The sequence below is a fragment of the Pelodiscus sinensis genome, chromosome 2 (genome assembly GCF_049634645.1).
Source record: "Pelodiscus sinensis isolate JC-2024 chromosome 2, ASM4963464v1, whole genome shotgun sequence".
Lineage (NCBI taxonomy): Eukaryota > Metazoa > Chordata > Testudines > Trionychidae > Pelodiscus > Pelodiscus sinensis.
In genome coordinates, this window is record NC_134712.1 from 41,651,809 (window position 1) to 41,677,007 (window position 25,199).

The 25,199-nt window shown below is 40.5% G+C and overlaps 1 protein-coding gene across 4 annotated transcripts in view; it reads left to right on the forward strand.

The window, feature by feature from the left end:
* LOC102455503 (triple QxxK/R motif-containing protein) overlaps positions 1-16,575 on the forward strand; it is a 98,802-nt gene extending 82,227 nt beyond the window's left edge. For all 4 annotated transcript variants that reach the window (XM_075920391.1, XM_075920390.1, XM_075920387.1 and 1 more), the window contains one exon: positions 14,019-16,575. In XM_075920391.1, the coding sequence (XP_075776506.1) occupies positions 14,019-14,132 (114 nt within the window). In that variant the 3' untranslated portion in view covers positions 14,133-16,575. The remainder of the gene's footprint in view (positions 1-14,018) is intronic.
* Positions 16,576-25,199: the final 8,624 nt, after the last annotated feature.

A 25,199-nucleotide genomic window follows, 5' to 3' on the forward strand; every position in this document is an offset into this window, starting at 1 on the left:
GTGCAGAATAAAAAATGGCTCAAAAATCTCTCTCTTCTATTGAAAGAAACTCAGAAATTTTAAAAGGAAAACATATTATTGTTTCTGGCAGATGAGAAATCAATTTTTTCAGGTTATAGTTTATAGCAAATGCCAAGGTATTACTACCAAGCTGTAGCAGCTGTTGAGCTGCCAGATGATGTATTTGGTTGTCTTCCAAAATTTGCTATTATAATCATGAAACAGTACTTTATTTTTACTCCTGATTGCTGATCTCGATCAAGCACTGCCATGCGATGCAGTATGTTTTCACAACATAATCTCCTCAGTTAGTGCTGTGTGTCAGTTTTTAATGAGAAAAAGTAGACTGCCTTTTTTGTTTAAAGAATAGATTACTAACTTTTGGAGTTCTGTTTTTTCCTGCCTTTCTTAGGGTATATCTGTACGTAACAACACTGCAGTGGCACAGCTCTGCTGATAGCTATGCTGCTGCAACACATCTACTAAAGACACTCTATGACAAGGGGAAAGACCTCTCCCATCGGCACAAATAAAAACCCATCTCCACGAGCAGCATAAGCTACCTTGCTGACATAAAGCTGCGTGCACAAACACTTACGTCGGTGTAACTAATATTACTCAGGAGGTACAGTATTCACTCCCTGGGTGACATAAGTTTTGCCAACATAGGCTGTACCTAGACATAGCCTTATTAAATTTACTATTTAAAAAAAAATTCTGTGAGGTGATCTTTTAAAATTGGTGTTCCACCTGGTCATTTTTCTTGTACATTCAGCTCCCAGTTAATTTTTTTTTAAATCTCTCTCAATAAGTGGGGGATGGGGATTTTGGAGATTTCTTTAAATATTTTTTACAGATGAGAATACTGTGTAACTGTGCACTCAGAAACTATATCACTTATTTTTTTTCTTGTATTGCCCAATTGTTACTTTAAAAGTACACCAAACTGAGAATAAAGACGCAGAGAATCGTAATACAAATAATAGTGACTGAGGAAAATAAAAGAGAATTTTATGTAGCAACATGTTTCTCCCTGTTCGTGGCAGTTTGGGCTGGCTATGGACAGGGGATACTGCCAAATAAAGGTCCATTTAACCCAGTAGCCTATATTCTGACCAAGGCTAGTGCAAGGTGCTACAGAGGGAGTGAACAAAACAGGCAATCATTAAGTAATCCATCCTCTGTCATCTACCTCTAACTTTAGACAGTAAATAACTTTTTTAAATCAAATTATAGCTTGGATCTTCACAACATCTCTTGGCAATAAGTTCTACAGGTTGACTGTGTGTGTGAAAAATTACTTCTTTTTGTTTATTTAAAATCTGCAGCCTATTCATTTCATTTGAGAGACCCTGGTTCATGTGTTTATAGGAAGGGGTAAATGATACATCCTTATTCTCTTTCTCTACACCAGTCATGATTTTATAGACCTCTACTGTATCCCCAGCATCTCTTTTCTAAACTGCAAAGACCTCATCTTTTTAATGTCTCTTCGTGTTTCATACCTGTAATAATTTTGGTTGCCTTACTTTATAGTAGGTCATAGTTTGGAGCTGAGAACACGTACACTCAGTGCATGGAACAGGCATACCATACAGAGATGGGGATGAGGAGTGAAATGGGGCATGTTTGGTGCATGGTACAGTTCACAGCACTAAGACTATTATTGGGAGCTGAGAACTGTCATGACCAGAGCACACACCAAAGACAGTGCTGAGAACAGGATGAGAAGCTGACAACTGGCTTGCTTAGAGCTAGGGATGTAAGAGTTTAACCAGTTAACTGATAAGCTGATGCTTATCAGTTTCTGTTACCTGCGGCCATGCCCGCTCCCTGTGTGTACTGACTCCCAACTGCTAGCCCTGTTGCCAAATTTGTGATCATACATATTTAAATGTATTTTCTAAGGATTTTATTTACTCATAGTATCTTCACATGTGGTGTTCTATTCCTCCCTTTCAAAAATCTTGTAAATTACTAACTTGTAGATAATGGAAGTATTATGTCATGGATGAATTTCCCCTTATAACTGCAGTTGTTGTAATTATTATTTAATTAGAGTATTAAGTTATACTGCAGTAGTGCCCTGCGACCCCCTATCAAGCAACAGAACCTCATTACAGTTGACTCTGTACAAATGCATAATAGACAATCTCTGCCCTGAGGAGCTTGCAGTCTAAGCATGTAAGGTGAGGCAATAAGTGGATATAAAAAAAGGAAGAGGTTAGAATGTGAGGAGAAGGGAGAGAAGAGGGCAAATTGTCTCCTCATAACCAGGGAAGTTAACAGGGGTGTATTTCTCCCAAAGACTTTACTAGGTTTGTTTGAAAAAAATGAAGCAAAAGGCCTGGAAATAACATGAAACTTTTTGGAATCCTGATACATTTCAAGAGATAGCATACTTATTTGTTTGTCATGTTAAACCTTGATTGGTTTTCATTTTAATGCAGGATTTAAAGTAAAACTGCCATTCATAATTGTACAGATCTCTGTCATATCCCCCGCCCCCTTAGTTTCTTTTCTAATCTGAACAGTCCCAGTCTTTTTAATCTCTCCTCACATGGAAGCTTTTCCATACTCTTAATCATTTTTGTTTCCCTTCTCTGCACCTTTTTAAATTCTAATATATCTTTTTTGGAGACACGGCAACCACAACTGCATACATTATTCAACATGTGGGTATACCATGGTTTTATAAAGTGTCTTCTTATCCAGACCTTTCCTTTAAAGATTCCCAAAATTCTGTTAGCTTTTTGACTGCTGCTGCACATTGAGCAGATGTCCAAAATAACTCCAAGTGAGTAATAACTAACTTGAACCGCATCATTTTGTTTGTATACTCTGGATTATGTTTTCCAATATGCATTATGTTGCATTTATCAACATTGAATTTCATCTGCTACTTTGTTGCCCAATCAACCAGTTTTGTGAGATCCTTTTGTAATTCTTCAGAGGCTGCTTTGAACTTCGCTGTCTTGAGTAGTTTTTTATAATCTGAAAATATTGCTGTCTCACTCTTTACCTCTTTTTTCCAGATGATTTATGAGTATGATGACCAGCACTGGTCCCAGTGCAGATTCCTGGGAGACATTGCTATTTATCTCTTACCATTTTGAAAACTGGCCATTTATTCTTACTCTTTGTTTCCTGTCTTTTAATCTGTTACTGATCTATGAGAGGACCTTCCCTGCTTACTCTAACAGCTTTTGTGATGGATCTTGTCAAAGGCTTTCTGAAAGTCTAAGTAAGCTATATTCTCTGAATCACTCTTGTCCATGATATGCAGCAGGTAGCCTCAGGTCTAGGAAGACAGAAAGAAACATGCCCAGTGTTTTTGCCTGAAGCATTAATAGGGGCTCAGGGTAATTTGAGCTTCTGGTGGTGCAATCTGAATAGAGTGCAGAGGTGAACCAATGGTGTGAGGGAAGGTGGATTTTTTTGGTATTGCTATTCAAATGTAGGGGGCAGTTTTTCACACAGATTGCAATGACTTAGAGAAAGGAGCAGCCGTTTGAATCCTCCTCACAGAAGGACTTGCCTTCGGTAGCCTCTGCAGACTGGAAATACTAGGCTGGCAAAATGCATAGAGACTGTGGAGGTAATCAGCTCAGGTAGCTAGCAGCAAAATTCTTCCCAGGATAGAGCACAGAAGTACAGGATGGCCTAGTGCTAAATTACCGGTACTTTGTTGCTAATGTAGGCAGACCAAGGAGACATCAGGATACAGCTGCAAAATGCAAAGTACTCAGCAAAACTGTCATATAAGTGAGTCAGAACAGTTCTATGAGCTGCAAAATCATGAAATAGTAGAATCAAGGGTCCGTGGCCCCAGACCTCATCAATGAATGTTGAAAGATCAGTGTTACAATTAAGTCTACAGGAAGTAATGGAAATGTAGACCAGGAAAATCAGATAGGACCTATCGTTCAAAAAGACCTGTTTTAGCTATCTGGACAAGTGGAGTTCAAAGGACAGAATGAAAAGGTCTGTCATTTCCCTTGTGTAGTGCTCCTGGTGTAGCAGATGCTACATGTGATTAGGTAGGAGACATCTTGAAAAGACAATATCATGGGCAAGTACCAGCCAGGTTTTATTGGCCAGGATAGGGAGTAACTTTGGAACAACAGTGCCAAATCTACACTGACTCTATTGCCAGAAATTTAGTAGAACCCACCACCTGAGCACCACTAACTGTCAGGATGGTTAAACACTGGAATAAATTGCCTACGGAGGTTGTGGAATCTCCATCACTGGAGATATTTAAGAGCAGGTTGGATAGACATCTATCAGGGATAGTCTAGAGCCATCGTCACCAACCCGGCTGGTCGATCACGAAGCCTCGACCAGTCGATCGCGAGGCGTTCGGGCACTCCCACCCCTTTTTTCCTCCACCCCCGAGAAGCCCCACTACCTACCTCAAGTGTAGTGCTGGTTTCCCGCGGGGTGGATGTAAGTCCTGTTTGAAGCCCGCGTCAGTTCCGGAAGTGCGCAGGCTGCTCCCCTCCCACAGCTCTGTTGTGTGCTGGCGGAGGGGGTGTCAGCCCTGGAGGAGGAGTGCGGCGGCTTCCCTGCAGCGCCGGCGCCGGATGAGTGAGTCGAGTGCAGGGGTTTCCCTGCACCGCGGGAGCGGGGGTTGGCCCTGGGGTTTGGCCACACTCTGTGAGGGGAGGGGATTGGCCGCGCCGCGAGAGGAGGGTTTGGCCCCGGGGCAGGTGCCCGCAGGAGTTGGCCGTGCTGTGGGAGGGGATTGGCCGTGCCGTGCCACAAGAGAGGGGGTTTGGCCCCGGGGCAGGTGCCTGCGGGGGTTTGGCCCTGCTGCGGGGGGGGGGGCGGGGTTTTGGCCCTGCTGGGGGGAGGGGGGTTGTCCCTGGGACAGGCACGCACGGGGTTTCCCTACGTCGCGGGGGGGGGGGGGGGAGAGTCGGGCCCGGAGGAGGCACATGCTGGCTTCCCTCGAGGGGGAGGGGTAGAATCCTGGGAGGAGGCAGATGCAGGAGACTCTATGCTGCCACTGGCACCCCGCTCCCCTGTCCACAATCCCCGCTCCCCTGACTCCACTCCCCTGTCCCCAGCTGCAGAAACCTATCCCCACTGGCACTCTGTCCCCTGCTGCAGAACCCTGTCCTCTGCCCTCCCAGCACCCAGTTCCCTCTCCCCTGTCCCCCAGCTGCAATACTCTGTCCCCACAAAATGTATAATTATAAATGCTTCATTTTAGATTTAAATAGCATCAATAAAAAACAGACCATTTATTTCATAACTATAAACATGTGATTTTAATTTTATATATCGAATAATTTAAAAATAAACTGTTTATCAGAGTGTGTAAATAAGGGCTGCAGATAGCAAGTGATGGACAGGAGGAGAATAGAGAGGGCGGGGCTTCAAGGGACTTCGCCTGTACTGAGATTTAAAAAGTGATCTTGGGTGTAAAAAGGTTGGAGACCACTGGTCTAGAGAGACCATGCTTGGTCCTGCCGTGAAGGCAGGGGACTGGACTTGAAGATCTCTTGAGGTCCCTTCTACTTCTAGGATTCTATGATTCTATGGAGGAACCCTTAGGATACTTTTAGTTTGGAAAAGAGAAGATTGAGAGGGGACATGATAATGGTTTTCAGGTATCTAAAAGGGTGTCACAAGGAGGAAGAATAATTGTTCTCCTTGGTCTCTGAGGATAGAACAAGAGGCAATGTGCTCAAACTGCAGCAAGGGAGGTTTAGTTTGGACATTACGAAAAGCTTCCTAACTATTAGGGTTGTTAAATACTGGGATAAGTCGCCAAGGGAGGTTGTGGAATCTCCGTCTCTGGAGGTATTTAAGAGTAGGTTAGATGCCTATCAGGGATGGTCTAGACCAGCGTTTCTTAAAGTGTGTTCCGCGGTACACCAGTGTGCCGTAGAGAGAGCAGAAGTCAAAATGGCCACCCTTAAAGGGACAAGCCTCCTTTTTAAAAAAAAATATATATATATATATATATATATGTTTGTTTGTTTGTTTGTTTTGTTTGCTCAACAACTTTTCCCTGGGGGCTTTTTTTTTCTCAACAAAAAAATCTTTGGTGTTTCCCATCAAAAAACATTATTGTTTGGTCTTTCTCAGTCTTAAAAAGTTTAAGAAACACTGATCTAGACAGTACTGGGTCCTGACATGTGGGCAGAGGAGTGGTCTCAATGACCTCTTGAGGTCCCTTCTAGTCCTAGTATTCTATGATTCTATAATCTTGCCCATGTGGAGGGAAATCCATTGTTCTTCTGAATGATGGTACCTACCAAAATGGAGCTGATCACATGATCACCATATCCTTTTTAGGCAAAGAGCCACAGTTATGTCCTTCTCAGGCAAGGGGCCATTGTATGCTCTTCAGGTGTCAATTGGCAATGCATAAGAGCCATTGTCCATGCAGCATTTATTGGGCTGCCACCCCTCCCAATAGGAGGGTGAGGCCTGCCTCTGTCTCCCAAACATATTAATATGTATTTAGATTTTAAATATTTTCTAAGTACTTATTAACAAGTACATATTAATAAGTATATTAGTAACTTTACATACAAAAATCATACAAGTATATGAGTAGCATACACAGAATCGGCTAAGCATAAGCTTTTATTAGACACCTCACTTGGCCTACTTTGCATAGAATTTGGGGCAAATACACAACAGTGAGTGCAACGATGATCTGCATTTTCCTATTAAAATACAATAACATCACTCCTGCATTTTAACATCCCTAGTTCTTAAGCTTCTGAGTAAACCCAGTTTGCCAAGATGTGTTGGGGATATTTTGTCACCTACATGTTTTCATGTTTGTTCCCCCAAAAAGAAATACCCGATGTCATTGTCACTCCTTTTTTCTCCCTTCTCAACATGATTGAGTTTATGCTAACTGGAACTTTTTTAGAATTAAAGGGACACACACCTGAGATATTCAATCATTTTGAATTTCAAAGTGATATCTGTTCAGAGATTTATATTCATGGATTGGGAGAGTTTAAAAAATAAAACATTCGTATATATTTATTTCCTGTGAGTACTGTAGTTCTCTATGCATAGCATGAGAATTTGTCTCATGTCCAGAACTGACTGTCCCATATTTTTCTTCCTCAGCTGGCCCCAACTCTGCAAATGGCTCAATATGCATAGGCCTCGGTATTCTCAGAACCATACTGATTTCAGTGCAGTTTGTGCCAGTGCTGGTGTCTATTCACATAGAGTAATTTATAGGATCAGAGACTTAGGCTGGTGTAAATCATTGCAGCTAGTTGAATTAAAATGGTGCAAACTTGACAAACATGAGAGAAGAGTCAGACTTATTATACAGTAATTACTTGTTTAACACGTGCCCAGTTAACACATTTTCGCAATAGCACGATTTTTGGGGGGGAACGTTTTTTGAATAATATGACCGTCCCTGAAATAACAGAAAAATAATCAAGTGGAGGACTACTTTGTGCGACAGTATAAGTTGGTGAAAACAGTGGTAATATGCATGAGTAGATGAATACACGTGGGTCACAGCACTCCTTCACTCACTCACGTGTTTATCTTTGTGTTTTAACAAACCACGGCAACTTGTGTTGCTGGAAATCTTGTGTTGCTAGATATCTAATGTTGATGTTGATGACTGAGCACCAACAAAAAATTGACTTTGCCACCACCACCTGAAACGCAACCCCCACCTTTTTCATTTTTTTTAATGGGAAAATTGACCCCCGCATAGCATGTTTTCACTTAGCACAAACATTTTCAGAAACGCATCTATAGTGTTAAATGAGGAATTACTATATACAGTAACTAAATATGAATCTTTTATGGAAAAGTCCTATAGAACTTAATAGATCTGAAATTAGTAGGTTTCTACAGAAAAAATTACAAGACACAATTGAAGTTTATAGAGGATTATGTCCTTTCTAAAAATTTGTTTAACCATTTTTTAGTGTTTTATAGCAAGGATATTAGACTAATAAATTCTCTGTAATGGTGAGAAAACTTGATGACCATTTTCAGTTAATATTTGTAGGTCTTTTTCCATAAGAATTAATTATTGAAAGTGAAAGTTATTCTCAGTAAAATAACTTTGAGGAGTGATCCAAAAATTACCAGTTATATATGGCTCACAATTTACAAAGGCTGATATAATATCAAAAATTAAAATGACAACTTTTACTCGTGTTGCAAAGAAAAACCAGTTTTGTAGTAATTTCAGTTGTACTTTTCATTGCAGTATTTTTATTTGAAAGTTTACAAATTAGACACATTTCTAAGATATATTTAGGGTTAGAAGGATTAGCTTTTTATTGGTAAATGTCAATTTCACTGTGTACACACAAACCAACAAAAATATTACCGTTAAGATAATCAAAATTTACAGAAAGGCAAAGAAAGAAAAATGCTGCTTGAAAACTTGAGTTCAATTTACTTAGAGCTCGATTTACTTTGTATATGTTGATGTGTGATATTGATAATTTTGTGTTTTAATGCTTTTTTAAGCTTTAATTTTCTGAATCTCATTAAATAATTATTGGTTGAACCCAATTATATGACACCCGCTTGAATTGCCTAAAATGGCAAACATTTAAATTGATAAAAATAGGAAATGATGCTTACACCCATGGTTTTTCACAACTGTGAAAATATAAATTAATAAAAAATGAAAAAATGCTAAAAAATCTGTTAAAATTATTCTTAAAAATCAAATTCCTGCAACACTGGACATACTAGACTTCATGTATAATTTTGAATAATGTATTTTTCATTCTGTTGGAGGAGTTTGTTACCAAATAAAATGTGTTACTCAAATATTTGCAACTACACCACCAGGGGGTTGAGTTTTTTGTTTTGGGTTTTTTTTTTTATCTGCCACATTTTTCAATAACTCAAAGTTAAGTTCTTCTTATCATTCTTAAGCCTAGAATTTTAATACATTAATTTCACTTCTCTAAGTCCTTTCGGTACTAAGATCTCTCAGTGTTTTATATGTGGCAAAACTACAGGATAGAGAAAGATAAATTCCTAAGTCACATAAATCATTAGATAACCTGGGAATAGAATCCAGAAATTCTGACTCCTAGTTTTCTCTTTTAACCACTAGGAAATGCTTCTACATTATAAAATATTGTCAACAAGTTTTTTACATATGGCACAAAATTTTTAAGAATGATTATGGAGAGAGGATTTGGAGAAGGGGAAGGGTTAGCTTGTAATAAAGTGGAAAATCTAGTATCCAAATGAGAGAAAAATATTAATAATATTCTCTGTGTCAGTACGAATGGTGGCTGCATTGTATGATATTGTTGTCCACTCTTCTGACCAGATGGAATTTGTAGTTGTGTCACTTGTTCATTACATCCCCTTAATATTAGTAGCTGTGTGGCCAGATGGGTCTGGGAGCACAGCTGTGGATACAAGAAAATAAATGAAACCTGTCTGATGCTGCCATGCCTTTTTGAGATACTCAAGTGTTGTAACTGCAATAAAGCAAAAATCATGTTCATTTAGTATGTTAGGAAATTAGATGCAATTTTTTAAATCAAATTATATAAAATGAGAGAATAGGGTTATTTGATCATTCTAATGGGAAATTCTAGTTACAGCCTATAGCAAATGTCCTCAACAAATTTATACAATTTAAACATTTGTTTAGAAGAATAAATATCACTTATAAATTAGAGCAACAAGATAAGTGAGGTTATATCTTTTATTGGACCAACTTCTTTTGGTGAAGAAGAGCTCTGTGTAAGCTTAAAAGCTTACCTCTGTCACCAACAGAAATTGGTCCAATAAACGATAATACCTCACCCACTTCATCCCTATAATATCTTGAGACCAACATGGCTTGCAAATTAAAAATAAAACCGCCCTCTCTGTAGAAAATAAACCCATGGGTTCTCAGAGAACAAAGATTCATACAGAGCATAAGCCGAATAAGCAGTAATATTTCAGTTTATTATGTGACATATGTTTAATTATTGATCCGACAGTCTGATTGAATATAAAATGCATTTATATGAAAGCAAATGAAAGTACTGTTCTAAAGAAGAATATCCAGATCATGGACCTGATTTTAAAACAAGGCTAGTAAAAAATGTAACTCTGGGTTGGGGACACAACGAGGTATGGCTGTACTTCGTCTAAGATGCTACAGCAGTGCACTGTGGAGACACTAGTGATACCCATGGGAGGGATTCTTCCACTGGCAGAGGTAATCCATCTTCTCAAGAGGCAGTAGCTATGTTGGCAGACGAATTCTTCTGTCAACCTAGTAGTGTCTATTCAGGGACTTCAGTCAGTTGAACAACACTGCTCCGTGGGTGTGGTCTTTCTGAGTAACACAGTTATAGCAACCTAATTCTCTACTCAGAAGGCTGAGGTGGGTAGCCAGGTATATTGACTCCCTACTATAGTGCCCTTCCCACTGTGACCCTGTCTGGAGATCTTTTCTTGCTGACAGTGTCTACCTAACTCCCCCCCCCCCAGGTTTTCATATTCGCCTTTCATAGAATCATAGAACACTAGAACTGGAAGGGGCCTCAAGATATCATCAAGTCCAGTCCCCTGCCCTCATGGCAGGACCAAGCATCATCTAAATCAGTGATCACCAACCAGTAGATTGGGATCTATTGGAAAATCCTGGAGCCTCTGACAGGTGATATTGACTAGTTTGACCAAGAAACTATTATCAAGCACAGCACTTCAGTTGCCCATCCCCCCACTGCTGTGCCCCTTCTGCCCTTTGCCTTGGAGCTCCCCTCACCCCCCGTGAGCCTTCTGTTTGCCCAAGACCAGAGCCTGTGCCCCAACCTTCTGCCCCTGCCTGGTGAAAGGGAGGGAGAATGGGGGAAGGAAGCAGGACAGAGTGAGCAGGGGCAGAGCCTTGGAGAAGGGGTACAAAGGAGAGGGGCAAGGTTATTTGAGTTTGAGGTAGATCTTACATTGTACTTACATTCAAAAAGTGATCTTGTGCTTAAAAAGGTTGGAGACCACTGATCTAAATCATCCCTCACAGATGTCTATCCAACCTTCTCTTAAATATCTCCAGTGATGAAGATTCCACAACCTCCCTAGGCAATTTATTCCACAGTACTTAACCACCTGACAGTTAGAAAGTTTTTCCTAATGTCCAACCCAAACCTCCCTTTCTACAGTTTATGCTCATCCTCACAGACCAAGGAGAACAATTTTTCTCCCCCCTCCTTGTAATACCCTTTTAGATACTTGAAAACTGCTGTCATGTCCCCTCTCAGTCGTCTCTTTTCTGAACTAAACAAACCCAATTCTTTCAGTCTTCCCTGATGGCTCATATTTTCTAGGCCTTTAATCTTTTTGTTGCTTTTCTCTGGACCTTCTCGATTTTTTTTCACATCTTTCTTGAAATGTGGTGCCCAGAACTGGACAGAATACTCCACCTGAGGCCTAATCAGTGCAGAATAGAGCTGAAGAATGACTTCTCGTGTTTTGCTCACACACTCCTGTTAATGCGTCTCAGAATCATGCTTGCTTTTTTGCAACAGTGTTGCACTGTTGACTCATGTTTAACTTTTGGTCCACTATGACCCATAAATCCCTTTCTGCAGTACTCCTTCCTAGACAATGATTTCCCATTCTGTATGCGTGAAACTGATTGTTCCTTCCTGAGTGGAGTTCTTTGCATGTGTCCTTATTAAACTTCATCCTATTTACCTCAGACCATTTCTCTAGTTTGTCCAAATCATTTTGAATTATGGCCCTATCCTCCAAAGCACTTGCAACCCCTCCCAGCTTGGTATCATCTGCAAACTTAATAATTGTACTGTCTATGCAATCTGATGAAGATATTGAACTGAACCATCCCAAAATAAATCCCTGCGGAACCCCACTTGTTATACCTTTCCAGCAGGATTGTGAACCATTAATAACTACTCTCTGAGAATGGTTATCCAGCCAGTTATGCACCCACCTTAGAGTAGCCCCATCTAAGTTGTATTTCCCTAGTTTAATGATAACAAGGTCATATGAGACCTTAACAAGTGCTTTACTAAAGTCACGCCCACCATTTCTCCCTTATCCACAAGACTTGATATCCTATCAAAGAAAGCTATCAGATTGGTATGACATGATTTGTACTTTACAAACCTATACTGGCTGTTACCTATCTTCTTATTATCTTCCTTATGTTTACAGATGAATTCTTTAATTATTTGCTCCATTATTTTTCCTGGCACAGAAGTTAAACTGACGTGTGTCATTTCCTGGGTTGTTCTTATTGCCCTTTTTATAGATGGGCGCTATATTTGCCCCTTTTCAGTCTTCTGGTCTATCTCCCAACTTCCATGAATTTTTAAAGATGATAACTTAAGGCTCAGATACCTCTTCTATCAGCTCCTTAAGTATTCTAGGATGCATTTTTTATTGTCATTACACCTATTTAGCTCCTCTCCTTTTTATGTATCTGGATTGGTGATTTGATGCAGATGTTTTATAGATGGACCATTGAATCAAGTTTTTGGAATATTTTGTGGGGAGAGGCAGAGGGAACAGTGGGGATTTGTTTTGTTTTTTTCCACAGGGTTCATCTGTTTTTGTTGAGGGCCCTCGGTACACGATTTATAAATAAATCACCGTAATAGACAGTGAAGGTAATGTGTAATCACTCTAGTCACCAGTGGAAGTGACAATTTCCATTTATTGTGGGCGATAGCAATACAGTATTCAAAATCATACCCCATATTTCATTGCCTTTGAAAATGGTAGTCAGCACTTTACACTGTAGAGTAGTATGTTGCCCTCTCTAGTGAAATGAAAATATTGTGTGTGGTTTTTTTTAAATAGAACATTGTCTTTGGAAGTCAAGCGTTTTGTGTGGTGTAGAAATAATGCTATAAGGATTGTTGTTCTACATTTTAATACATTTGGGAGGTTACGTTAAGTAGCCCTGAGAAAAAGAGGATATGATAATGAAGAGCCCTGTATCATTTACTACAAAAGTATTTTTTGAATTCTAAAACTCACTATAAATCAAGAACACTGTGGAGGATTCATTTATTATAATTAAGGCAGCTATACAAGGGTGTTTCTTTGGAGAGAGTGAGTCACGGGCAAATGCAAACTCTGATGCTTTCTGCCAGCATTAAGGAAAGAGCATGGGAAAGTTTTTTGTTCTGCACTGAAGTGTTTTGCAGATTGTTACCATGGCATATTGTTTTCTTCTAGGTTGGGAGGTGAGGAGCATTTTTCATTCATACTCACTGTGGTCTGCATGCATCATTAATAATTTGCAATCTTGTTGCTAAAAGAAGAAAGAATGTAGACCTTACTTACAGAATGGTGGACTCTGTCTTGGGAGGTAGTGATTCTAAAGCAGCAGTGAGCAACCAAGAATGAGTGTGCCACATTAGTGACTCTCCTTCATCTTTGTGGGCCGCAGCAGCCCACAACCCACTAGGGTTCCAATTATGACCCACGGTCCTCCTGTTTGCCCTCAAATGCCTCTCGTGCACTGGGACACTGGAACCCCTCACTTCTTACTCCTCTCCGTCCTGCCCGATACTTGAAGAGCACCATGAATTGCCTGATTTGCACTCTGTTCCCACTCCTCCACCACTCTCCCAGAGCTTGAACAGCTGATTTGTGGTTGTTCCAGCTCTGGGAAGTAGTGCGAGGAGTGGGGACCGAGTGCAAATCAGGCAATTCATGGTGCTCTGCAAGTACCGGGAGGGAGCGTGGGAGGAAGGAAGGGAGGGAGAGGAGTAAGAAGTAAAGGGTTCCAGTGCCCCAGTATGTGAGAGGTGTGTAGGAAAGAGGGGTAGACAGGGAATCCGCTGGCAGCAAGTGGAGCCCCAGTGGGCCACATGCAGCTTGTGAGCTGAAGTTTGTCTACAACTGCTCTAAAGCCACTTGGTTGTGTAAATGATATAAGTCTGATGAAAAGATATCTTCTGCAGGCTTTATACCGATGGGAGATAACAATTGTTTCTGATTTATTTGAAATGATGATACCGTATCTGACATTTTATCATTTTGAAAATTTTCTCTTGTTTTTGCAGGAAGTTGCTCTTATCCTTGTTGCTATACTGATATTTCTGTTGGCCTTCTACGCTTTCTTTTATCTTAACCTATCAAGTGAAGTTGACATTGATTTGGATCCAAATGAAAACTAGCAGATCCAATGTATCTATCCTATCATCGGAGTCTCTTCAGGAAAAGCAACTTCTTTGAACAACACTGCTTGGGAACACACAGTTTTAATGCCTAATAATACTATGAATATCTCAGTTACTCTTAAAGATAAGCAGAAGAGGCAAAGAAGACTCATGCAAAGGAAGCTGCTTATGTTAAAACAAAAGCTGTACTATTGTGACTTAAATTAACTGTCTGCATTATTTTTTTCTCAGGCTGAGAACTCTGATTCCAAAAACTGTGTTTTGTATATTGTTGTTGGTATTGGGAAAAGGTAGATGTTGACTTCTAGGTAGTCTGTCCTGACTTTAAATCATGATTCTAAACTTCCCAATAGCCAAATTAGGTTTCCTTTTTTAAAAAAAATACAGGAAAAAAACACAAGCCCCAAATAAAACTTGCTTTGCTTATTTGTATTGGCATTTGCACCACCCTCAGTCTTGCACTTTCCTGCTTTTCACACATGGAGAAGTCATAGAAAATTTCTCTTTTTAGATATAGTCTCCCACATCTTGAGTGGCCTATTTTATATCCTAGATTATGCATAAATATCTACAGTAATCGTTTTCATTCCTTGCCAACTGTTCAGTGCACATGTGCTCTTTCAGAAATGACACCTGGATGACAGAAGCTCAAACATTAACATATGCCTGTGAAAAAGAGTTTCTTGCCTTTTGGACTGTCTGAACTGGTATATGTAGAAAGTTCAGTTGATGTTGATTTTAATTAGTATACTGCTCTATTATTAATATAAAGTTGAAATTCTATTTTAATTATACTGTTCCTGCTAATTGCAATAGCAACTTGCTTTTCTCATTAGGATGGTGTGGTAAAAATGTGTTTTCCAGTAATATACTTTTCCCCATCAAATTAATATAGGGGATTGCACCAGCTAGCATATCTTTTTCAAGCATATTCCCAAATGCCAGAAGAGCCTTGACTAACTGACATCTGTTAGCAACTCTATTGACAAATTAACCCTAATTTATCTTGTATAACAGTCTCATTAGAGTTTCCTTTGCTTACTGACCTGTTTTGGAAGTGTTCAGATTAAACTGAGTTTTGACCTAAGGATATTAGAGGCAAAGAGAAACCAAGATATAACTAATATTGTAGAGTATAAGACTGTGTTTATTTTAAATTGACCTACAGCCCTATTATCACCACTTAAAACATGGTTCAAGAATTTAGATCAATACGGCTAATTTTTGGAGCATTCGGTATTGATGCCTGTATACATTATGAGTCTCTAAGGATACACTTTTTATGTTATGTTCCTTATTTGGATTGTGTATATAGGATACCTCATCTAGAAATGCAGAATACTGTAGTACCTCCAACATGTGTATGAAAAGGAAATATATTTATTGGTCATTCTCTAAATTGTGACTTTTGCACAGTCACCAAATCCATAAAATCATACTTTCATAGGATTTATAATCCAGTAATTTATACACTACCAAATGTGTAGCAAAATACAGCACATAGGGAGAAGCATTTTGTGACATGTCGCATTCCTTTTACTATGGTGAAAGGCAATCACAAGCTGACATTTTGGATGTGACATACCTTTCACTTCACTGAGTGCCATATCACAAGTCTCCCAGTGTTGCAGTCCTCTCTTTCATTTTGCATGAGCAATTTCCATCTTCTACTAACTCACAGGATGCTGTAAGGATTATTTAGCTAATGTTTGCATAGTGCTTTGTGAGAGACATACAGTAGAAATACTAAATACTTTATATTGCTGGATTCATTGAGTTCTGAAACTATTACATGAAAAAAATTCGAACTTAAAATAATAACTTGAAATTATTAGAATTTTCCATATTGTGTGTGTCGCCCTAAATGAAAACAAAAATACATCTGTGGGTGTATTTATTGGTTTATGGACCAGGAGACCCCCTACAATAGAGAGTATCACAAATCTCCTTTATGTTAAAGTGCTACATTTCGTATTTGGCTATTTTTCACTCCTGTAAACGACATAACTAAGTGACATGTAATTAGAAAGTTGCCTATTGCTTAGAACATCTGAGGAGATTCATGCCCAGTTCACATGGGAATACATGGAAAATATCGTAAATGGGTTTTCAGTCCATTAGTTAGAGAGGCTTGTTGATAGCATGAGTGTAGGCTTAACCCCCCTCCCCCCTCCCGTCCCAGTTTCAGTAACTATTCCCCTCTTTTGTTGTTGTTGTTTGTTGTTTTTATTTTTAAACACAAATGCGTTAAACATAGGGCCTGAATTGGGTCTTGTTTACACTTATTTTCACTGACTCCTTTGATTTCAGTGCTTACTCCTAATTATGCTCACTAATGTGAAATAGAAATCAGGTCTGTTATTATATCTTCCAGTATACCTTTTGGAGCACAGCAGGTATACAATAAAGTTGCTTTTAGCTCCTCATACGCATGCTCCTGCTCTCTTGTCACTTGGGCTCCCAGCCAGTACTCCCTGGTCCACGAACACCAATGGTCCTGCTGGACCACGGATGTTGCCAGATGGAGTCCCAGCTTTGGGAGGTCCAATGTGTATCTGAGTTTTTTTTCTTTGACAAGTATAAGCAGAATGTTGACAATTTCAAGAGTACAGCAGAAGCCTAAGAACTCCGTAACAGGAGGCATACATTGCCACTTAGTTGTTACCTGTTTGTATTTGTATTATTGGAAGTGAAGGATTCACTGTAATTATAAGTATTTCTCTAATAAAGACCACAGAGATTTATTTAAAAATTTATTGAAGGATGTTTTATTTAAAGATCACTGATACTTGTTAAATAGGCATCATGTGATCCTGTGTACATCATAGCCTCATCAATTTATCCCATTAGCTGTAGCAGCAATGACATATACAACATTATGCATTTACATCTAACTGAGAACATATGAGAGAGTTCTTTTGTTTGCTGAGGTAGCCTGTGTAGTGCTGAAATCTGGATAATAATTGACTTGCCCACTTGGTCACAAATTATATTTAAATTAAATAGTAATTTAAATTATCCTTTCTAATGGAGTACAACAGCAACTGTACTTAAAGGCCAATACTGGTTCAATCAAATTTATTGCTATTGAAAGACTTTACCACTTAATTTAGGGCTAGATTATGTGTGACTTCTTTGCAAAAGAGCAAGAAACCTTTAGCAGTTCCCAATGGGGAAGTAGTCTTTACTGTTTCAACATTGGCTTGTGCCTATAAGGCACAATTGAATCCTTATTCGTCAAGGTCAAGTGGAATGTGCCTAATATCTACTTAGAATCCCAACAAACAGAATGATTAAGAATTTATGGCATTTAGAGTTTTATATAAATTGTATAATAATCAGTGATTCTCATTACTAAACAAATAGCAATATAGGACATCAGTAAACACAGGAATATGATGTGTGAACTTCTTCTTAGGCCAACTCTATCTTGACAAGTTACAGTGCAGTAAATAAGTGCTGTAATGCCAGAGTGCTCACACTGGCAAGGCATTTAGTGCACACTAACTTCACAGTTGCTAAGTTCTAGATAAACCACTTGGACGAGAGGCACAGAACTTGCTGTACAGCACTAAAATGCCAGTGTGGACACTTCAGTTGTTTGCTGCATTGTGACTGGCCTTCTGTACCTATCCCACAATGCCTGTTCTTACCTGTCTGGTCATCTGTTTGAACTCTACTGCCATGCTCTCAAGTGACCAAACTTCAGACCCACTCTTTACATTCCTCTGAAATTTTGAAAGTCCCATTCCTGTTTGCTTGGCAACATGTGTTGCGCTCTCAGTGCATCTTTCCAGCTGACCAAGCTTGTTCCACACACTAGGAGATTTCCCACTTGTAGCCATGCAGAGGTGATGGACTTCTTCAGCATTTGCTGAGAGGAGGCTGTGCAATCCCAACTGTGCTCCAGGCAGAGGAATTATGATGCCTACAGGCAGATATTGATATGTATGGCTGAAAGGGGCTGTGATCAGGATGCACTGCAATGCAGGGGCGTAGTTAAGGAGCTTCCGCTTGCATACCACATGGCGTGGGAAGCAAACTGCTGCTCCAGTACTACACTCATGACCTGCTAGTTCTACAAAGACCTGGATGGGGTACTTGGGGGCAACCCCTCTTCTGCTTCAAAGACCCTCATGAATGCTTCAGGCCATCCCAGGACCCTCATGGATGACTGGGCCAGGAAAAGGAAATTGTGGATGAAGGTGCTGAGAGGCAGAGGAACTCAGACCCAAAGGATAACTCAACATTCACAGATGCATGTAGTCAGTCAATCTTTTCTGTCCTGGAGGAGATGAGCCAGTTGGAGTTTGGGGAAGCATAATACAGCAGAAGATGTGCCTGGTAAGTGCCTTTGATTTCTAGAAGCACTGAAGCAAGTTTCTGGGAGAGGAAGCATTGCAGACAATAGGCTTGGTTCGTGTGTTGCTGCTACCAGCATAGGCTATTCAGACCAGGAACAGCATGTTGATGGAATTTCTCACTTCACAGTAATCAGCCTCACAGATTTCATCAAAAGTGTCACGCAGCTGCTGGGCAATTCATCTCCGTAGGTTTCTTGGCAGGGCTGCTGTGTTCACTGTCCCATTAAGAATAACATTCCCTTGTCTCTATGCTGTATGTGGTGGGGAGACCATTGCTGCACTGAGGCAGCCTCATACGAGCCCAGATGGAACCCACAGTTAATTAAAATACCCTTCCTTGCTTCTCTGCTAACCTTAAGCTGCAAAATGTCTTCCAGGATGAACACAACCTATGGAAAATGAGTGACCATTACTAATGATATGCCCCCCACCTACCCAAGGTGCTTTACCCAAGTCACATGTGCCTAAAATACAGTATGGCCCTGCACCAATGAATCCCCCTGCTCCAGTGCGCCAATTAATTCCTCTTCCCTGATAGTTAACTCACCAGCGAATTCCCATGCACCAATGAATTCTCCTGCTCTTGTGGTTAACTCACCATTTTGAGGGTCTTATGTGCACTTGCCCTGGAGCAGCCAGTCTGATAGGTATGTGAACAATGCTTGTGTTTATAATGGGTTATGGCAGTGCTCCGTCTAGTGTTAACAGTGGTCTCTCTCTAACATGTTGTAGTTTGTCTTCACAGATGTATCCTTAGGATACTTGCCTGCCTTGCTATTCTGCGCAGAACAAGGAAGCGGGCTCGTAAAATTCAAGAGGACTTTTTGTGTGATGTCATGATTCAGGCTGCTGCTGAAAAGAAAGGAATAGAGGGATAGTGAAAGGTAAGAATGGAAGGGGAACATGGAGCAGCTCTTAAACATTATGGAGCACCGAGCAGACATGTGCCAGGTACTGCTAGTACTTCATATGGAAGAGCTGTGTGACTGCCTCCCTGTCCCCAGCTGATGTCCCATATTTTCCATACTCTACCCCTACTGGAACCCAATGCACTCAACAGCCATCCTGTGCAGCTTAGTTTTGATGTACTGTAGCCCCTGTTACATAGCATATCAGACGTCAAGGCTGCATATGAAACCTGGACATATATAACTCTGTAAAAGTCTTGTGGCCTCATCTCCTCCCCTCTTCTTCCTCCCACAAAGTGCACATGTGTTATGCTGCATGTGTTCTTCATTTGTTGTTTTTGATAAATATAATTCTTATGGTTCAAAGCAATCTTTATTCCATTCCATGCAAGCAAGTAATCAAGAAAGCATACCCTAGCAAAGCAACGGTCAGTTTAAGACTAAGTGTATTGTACGGACTGATCATAGTAAACCCATAGCAACGCAGTCACTGCATTCCTGTGCATGGCAACAAATATTGCTGACTTTCAATATCAGATTGCTGCCTCAAGACATCCCTGATCTTTAAGGCCCTCTGCTGTGCTCCTCTGATAGCCCTGGTCTCAGGCTGTTAAAACTTGGCCTCCAGGTGCTGTACTTTAGTGGTCCAGTCCTGAGTGAAGCTTTCACCCTTCACAAATATTACGGAAGATACAGCACGCGATGCTAACCATAGGAATGTTATCATTGGCCAGTCCAGCTTCCTGTACAAACAGTGGACCGTTAAATGTCCAAAAGCACACTCCACAGTCATTCTGCACTTGCTCAGCCTGTTTTTGAACTTCTCTTTGCTGCTGCCAAGGCTCCCCTTTTATGGCTTCATGAGCCATGGGATTAAGAAGTAAGCTGTGTCCCCAGAATTACAATGGGCATTTTGACATCTTCTATGATGATCTTCTCTGGGAAGAAAGTCATAGAATCATAGAACACTAGAACTGGAAGGAACCTCAAGAGTCATTAGGTCCAGTCTCCTGCCCTCACGGCAGAGCCAAGCACCATCTAGATCAGGGCTACTCAACACACAGCCCATGGCTTGTTTGTGGCCTGCGATGTGGTTTGGTTTTACGTAGGGCTCAACATGCAGCCCCCAGGTGGGATCCTTTGAACATGGCCTCCACTGGGAACATGCTCCACAATGGTGGGGTGTTTCCCAGGCAGGGTGAGCACTGAAAGACGCAAGCAGATGGACAAGCTAAAACAGACAGGTACAAGCTGTTGGCATTTCTAGCCCCCAGGGAGGAGGTGCCAGGAGCTTCGGAGCATTGTGGGAAGTGCTTTGTATCATGTCCCATCAGTGTGAAAGAAGCTATTTGCTTGCATATGCAACCACACTTAGGTTGTAGCGCTCAACATGCTCTGAGAGTATTATTGTGGCATCCAGGGCTTCCAAAGTTGAGTAGCCCTGATCTAGATCATCCCTTATTTACCCTGTTCTTAAATCTCTCAAATGATGGAGATTCCACAATCTCCATAGGCAATTTATTCTGATGTCTAACCTCGCTGACAGGAAGTTTTTCCTAATGTCCAACCTAAACCTTCCTAGCTGCAATTTAAGCCCATTGCTTCTTGGAGTTAAGAAGAAGAATTTTTCCCTCCTCCTTGTGACACCCTTTGAAGTATTTGAAAGCTACTAGCATGTCCCCTCTCAGTCTTCTCTTTTCCAAACTAAACAAACCCAGTTCTTTCAGTCTTCCCTCGTAGATTGTTTCTTCTGTGAGTGATTGCTCATGTCCATTCCAATTAGGTGTGTACGCACAGCGTGCACACGTCGTCAGAAGTTTTTCCCTCAGCAGTACCCGTAGGGCCAGCAGGGGAGCCCCCTGGAGTGGTGCTGGTATACCGGCCCATATATACACGTGCTGACCCCCTCACTCACTCAGCTCCTTCTTACCGCTGTGACGGTCGTTGGAACAACCCTCAGCTCTTTACAGCAGTCGTTGTCTTCAGCATTGTTCTTATTTTTTCAATTAGTCTCCAGCTAAGTAGCTGCAAATTAAGTTAAAGACTCTTTTCTGTTATTTTCTGTTTAGTTACTCCCCACCACGGCGCGCCCACAGCAGCACATGTCCCATCTGCAAGGCTGTAAGCCCTGCAAAAAGTGTCACAGGCCTATGCCTTGTGGTGATCCCCATTCATCGTGTCTAAAGTGTCTGGGAGAGTCTCCCCTCATAGAAGCCTGCAAGATCTATAAGGCCTTCAAACCCCGGACTGAGCGTGACCCACAGATCCCCTTAGCCTTCCCACAAAGCTCAGCAGCAGAAGAGGAAGAGGTGCACTCTGAATGCCACCGTAAGTGCCGCAAGAGTGGTCGCGTTACTGTGCTGGCAGCTGACAGCGTGAGCAACACAGCAGTTTCGCTGCTGCACTCTGTGAGCAATACTGTAACTGCCAGCACTTTACATCTGCCAGTGTAGACACAGCCACCATGTAGTAGATTATGCTTGTATTTATAGAAATGCATCCATAAGATGAATAAACTGGCAAAAATTATGCATACAACATTAACTCTGCTGACACACTAAGGAGGGGAAGGGGCAACTAACTTTCATTTTTTGCAGCACAGTGCTTCTTCCTCTCATCCTGCCTACTGCCATAGCACACCATGCTATATATTGCGTACATATTTCCAGGAACAAAAAACCATTTTATACAGCATGTCAATGCATTTAATTGACAACATCCTCTCTCTCTTTTTTTTTTTTTTAATGGCAACCAAATTGGTGAAGAGACAGCCAAAATGTTAGGTACCAGTGTGTCTCAAACAGATGTCACACCATTATTTTTTAGCTCGTTTACATGAATAAACATGTAAAACTGTGAAGTATTACATTTAGATTTTTTCATTAAAAATAGGGACAATCTGTTTACTGTCCCTAATTGAGACAACAGTCTTAGTGGTTGCCAATTTGACAGTTGTAACAATGAACTATAGATATTGGGATCAATCAAATAACTGGTGATAGTGAAGGATGGTTCATATGAAAAGCTCCTTTTTCATGGACACTTGTTTCATGGATGTATTTTTTCTAATGTCTGGAAATATGTAATATTGATTTTGCTTGATAACTCCCCCACCCCCAATGATTCAAACAATAGATTTGTTTCTGTCTTTTTATTAAATCACTAAAAATGTGGATCCAGGTGACAAAGGCCATATTTTACTCCAAACACTCAATGTTTGCTCAGAACAATTATAGAAATGGGCCAAGTACGGAGTTTAGATCTGCTGTAGCTTGGGAAAAAATTGTAAGGAAGTTCAGATTTGGAGGTTTGACAATGATGGAATGTAGGGATTTTAGAGCATAGTGGCATGAGGAGAGAGGACATAGAAAATGTGATGACTGGCTGATGTAATCCTGGTGTCATAATCCTATTGTGACAGAGAAAAGAAGGAGAACTGATGTCATGTTCTCTGATGTCAGCAGTCTTTTCAGGAGGATCTTGGGGGTTTGGATAACCAGAGGGGGCGAGGGAGAGAGAGAAACTTAAATTCTTCCTTTGCACTCCCCTGACCATGATGCCTCTTCTTTGCAGAATTTATCACCTGTACTGAATTAGAACAGCCATGGGTTGCTGTCATGTATGCCAGCTTCAAACAGGGACTGAAATTACAACTGAGTATTGACATGACACAGGGCATCCTGGTCATGTTCTCTTTTCTTTGGATCCACCTTGTTTCCTTCCTTCCCCTCGCCTTACAACATCAAAGGGTCACCCATGCAGAGTTGAAGCTCCCTGGGCCTATTTTCCTGGCTTTAGAACCAAATTCCACTGGTTCATCTGGGTTTACTTGTTCTTTTGGGGAAGGTAAAGCACAGCAGAGCTTAGTTCATCATATGTGGCGAGTCTCCCCTTACCACTCTTCATTTGTTATCACAAATAATTAGAAGCTGTGATATTTGGGATGAATGTTCAGATGGGAAAAATTCTAGAAAAATATTTTTCCTATTCAAATTTCAACAATCATGACCAGAGCCTGTGTCTGCACAAGAGTTTTACTTCATTAACTGTGTATGACAAGTTGTAAAATCACTCTATCTTGAAAGGAGGTACTAGGTTCATGCCTATCACTAGCTTCTTCTGCTGAGACTTATAAAAGGGAAGGGAAAGCTGGTGCAATGGGCACTATCCTGGGGAAGAATGTATCCTATCTTCTTCCTGCCAGGTTGTTGAAACTGGAAAGGCATCTACCGGTTATACCCAGTAGTTTGAGATTATTTGTTCTGGGTTTTGTTTGTGTTTTGGAACTAAAGAGTCCTGAAAAAAAGGGATGTAGAGAAACTTCTAGCTGGGACTTTATTTTTCCTTCCCTGGTTGATGAGTCTGCATATCAGCTTACTGTTGTAAAAAATGCAATTTCTTAAGATTCCTCTTGGGTTGTCATTTTAAGTCTCTAATGTGAACTAAGATGCTACCATTTTGAATGCAAAGCAAGGCTGTTTGTAACAGTTGTCTCAAGAGTTCTCACCAGCTTAATGAGCTGGTAGCAGCTCGTTCTAAAACGGCGGGCAATCATATGTGTCTTTATCTGTTCATTAATCACTGGGATTCTCAAGCTTCTCTGCTCCAGAAATTCTTTACCTTTGTGCCACTGTATCTAGCCTTCAAATGCTAGCAGTTTATGATATGTAAACAAAAGAGCACAGGGGTTCCTCCAATTCTTTATTAAATTCAAGAATGAATTCAAGCACAACTTCTGCCTTTCTTAGGGCAGATTATTCAGTATTTAAAATGATTTATGTTTATTTTAGTATGCGTCAATTTACAACCTGATCTATACTTGTGAATACGTGATAGTCTTGCTTTATGCTTAAAGACTTTGAGTACGAGCTTAACTTTAAACATGAGTAACATCATTGACTTCAAAATTTGGCTCTGTTAGCCATGAGAATACTTCACAAAATAACCATTGTCTGCTTTTAATTTATAGGAAATTTGCTTTGTTTTTAGATAATACAACTTGGTCACAGATACCACACACAAGATGATATGGAGTAAAAAATAACCCTTCATAGTTAAAATGATGCAGTCATCTGAAATTTGGCATTTATGATTTTGCCAGAGGGTCATATTATGCTCCAAGTCACAGTTGATCTTAAAAGAGATTTCTGAGATAGGGGAAGTAGATGTGGGTGGCAACTTGGGAAGCAGTTCAGGATCCTGACTAAAGAAAGGAAGGAGAACAGCAAAATACATACCGTGGACTTCAGAAAAGCAGACTTTGATTCCCTTGTGGAACTGATGGGCAGGATCCCCTGGGATGCCAAAATGAAGGGGAAAGGAATCCAGCAGAAGATTCCTTCCAAAAGAAGCTTTTCTGAAGGCACAGGAACAAACCATCCCAATGTGCAGTAAGAAAAGCAATATGGTGGGTGACCAGCTTGGCTTAAAAGTGAAATCCTTAGTGAGCTTAAACACAAAGAGGGAGCTTGCAAGAAGTGGAAACTTGGACAGATGACTAGGGAGGAGTATAAATGGCAGAAGTGTTCTTCACCAATAAGATTGATGGTGATCGATGCCTAACATAGTGAATGCTAAAGGAAATGGGGTACGTTTGGAAGTTAAAATTTAAAAAAAGATCAAGTTAAAAATTACTTAGAAAAGTTGAATGTCTTCAAGTCACCAGGGCTGGATGAAATGCATCCTAGAATACTCAAGGAGATGATAGAGGAGGTATCTGGGTCTTTAGCTATCATATTTGAAAAATTATGGAAGTTGGGAGAGATTGCAGAAGACAGGAAAAGGGCAAATAT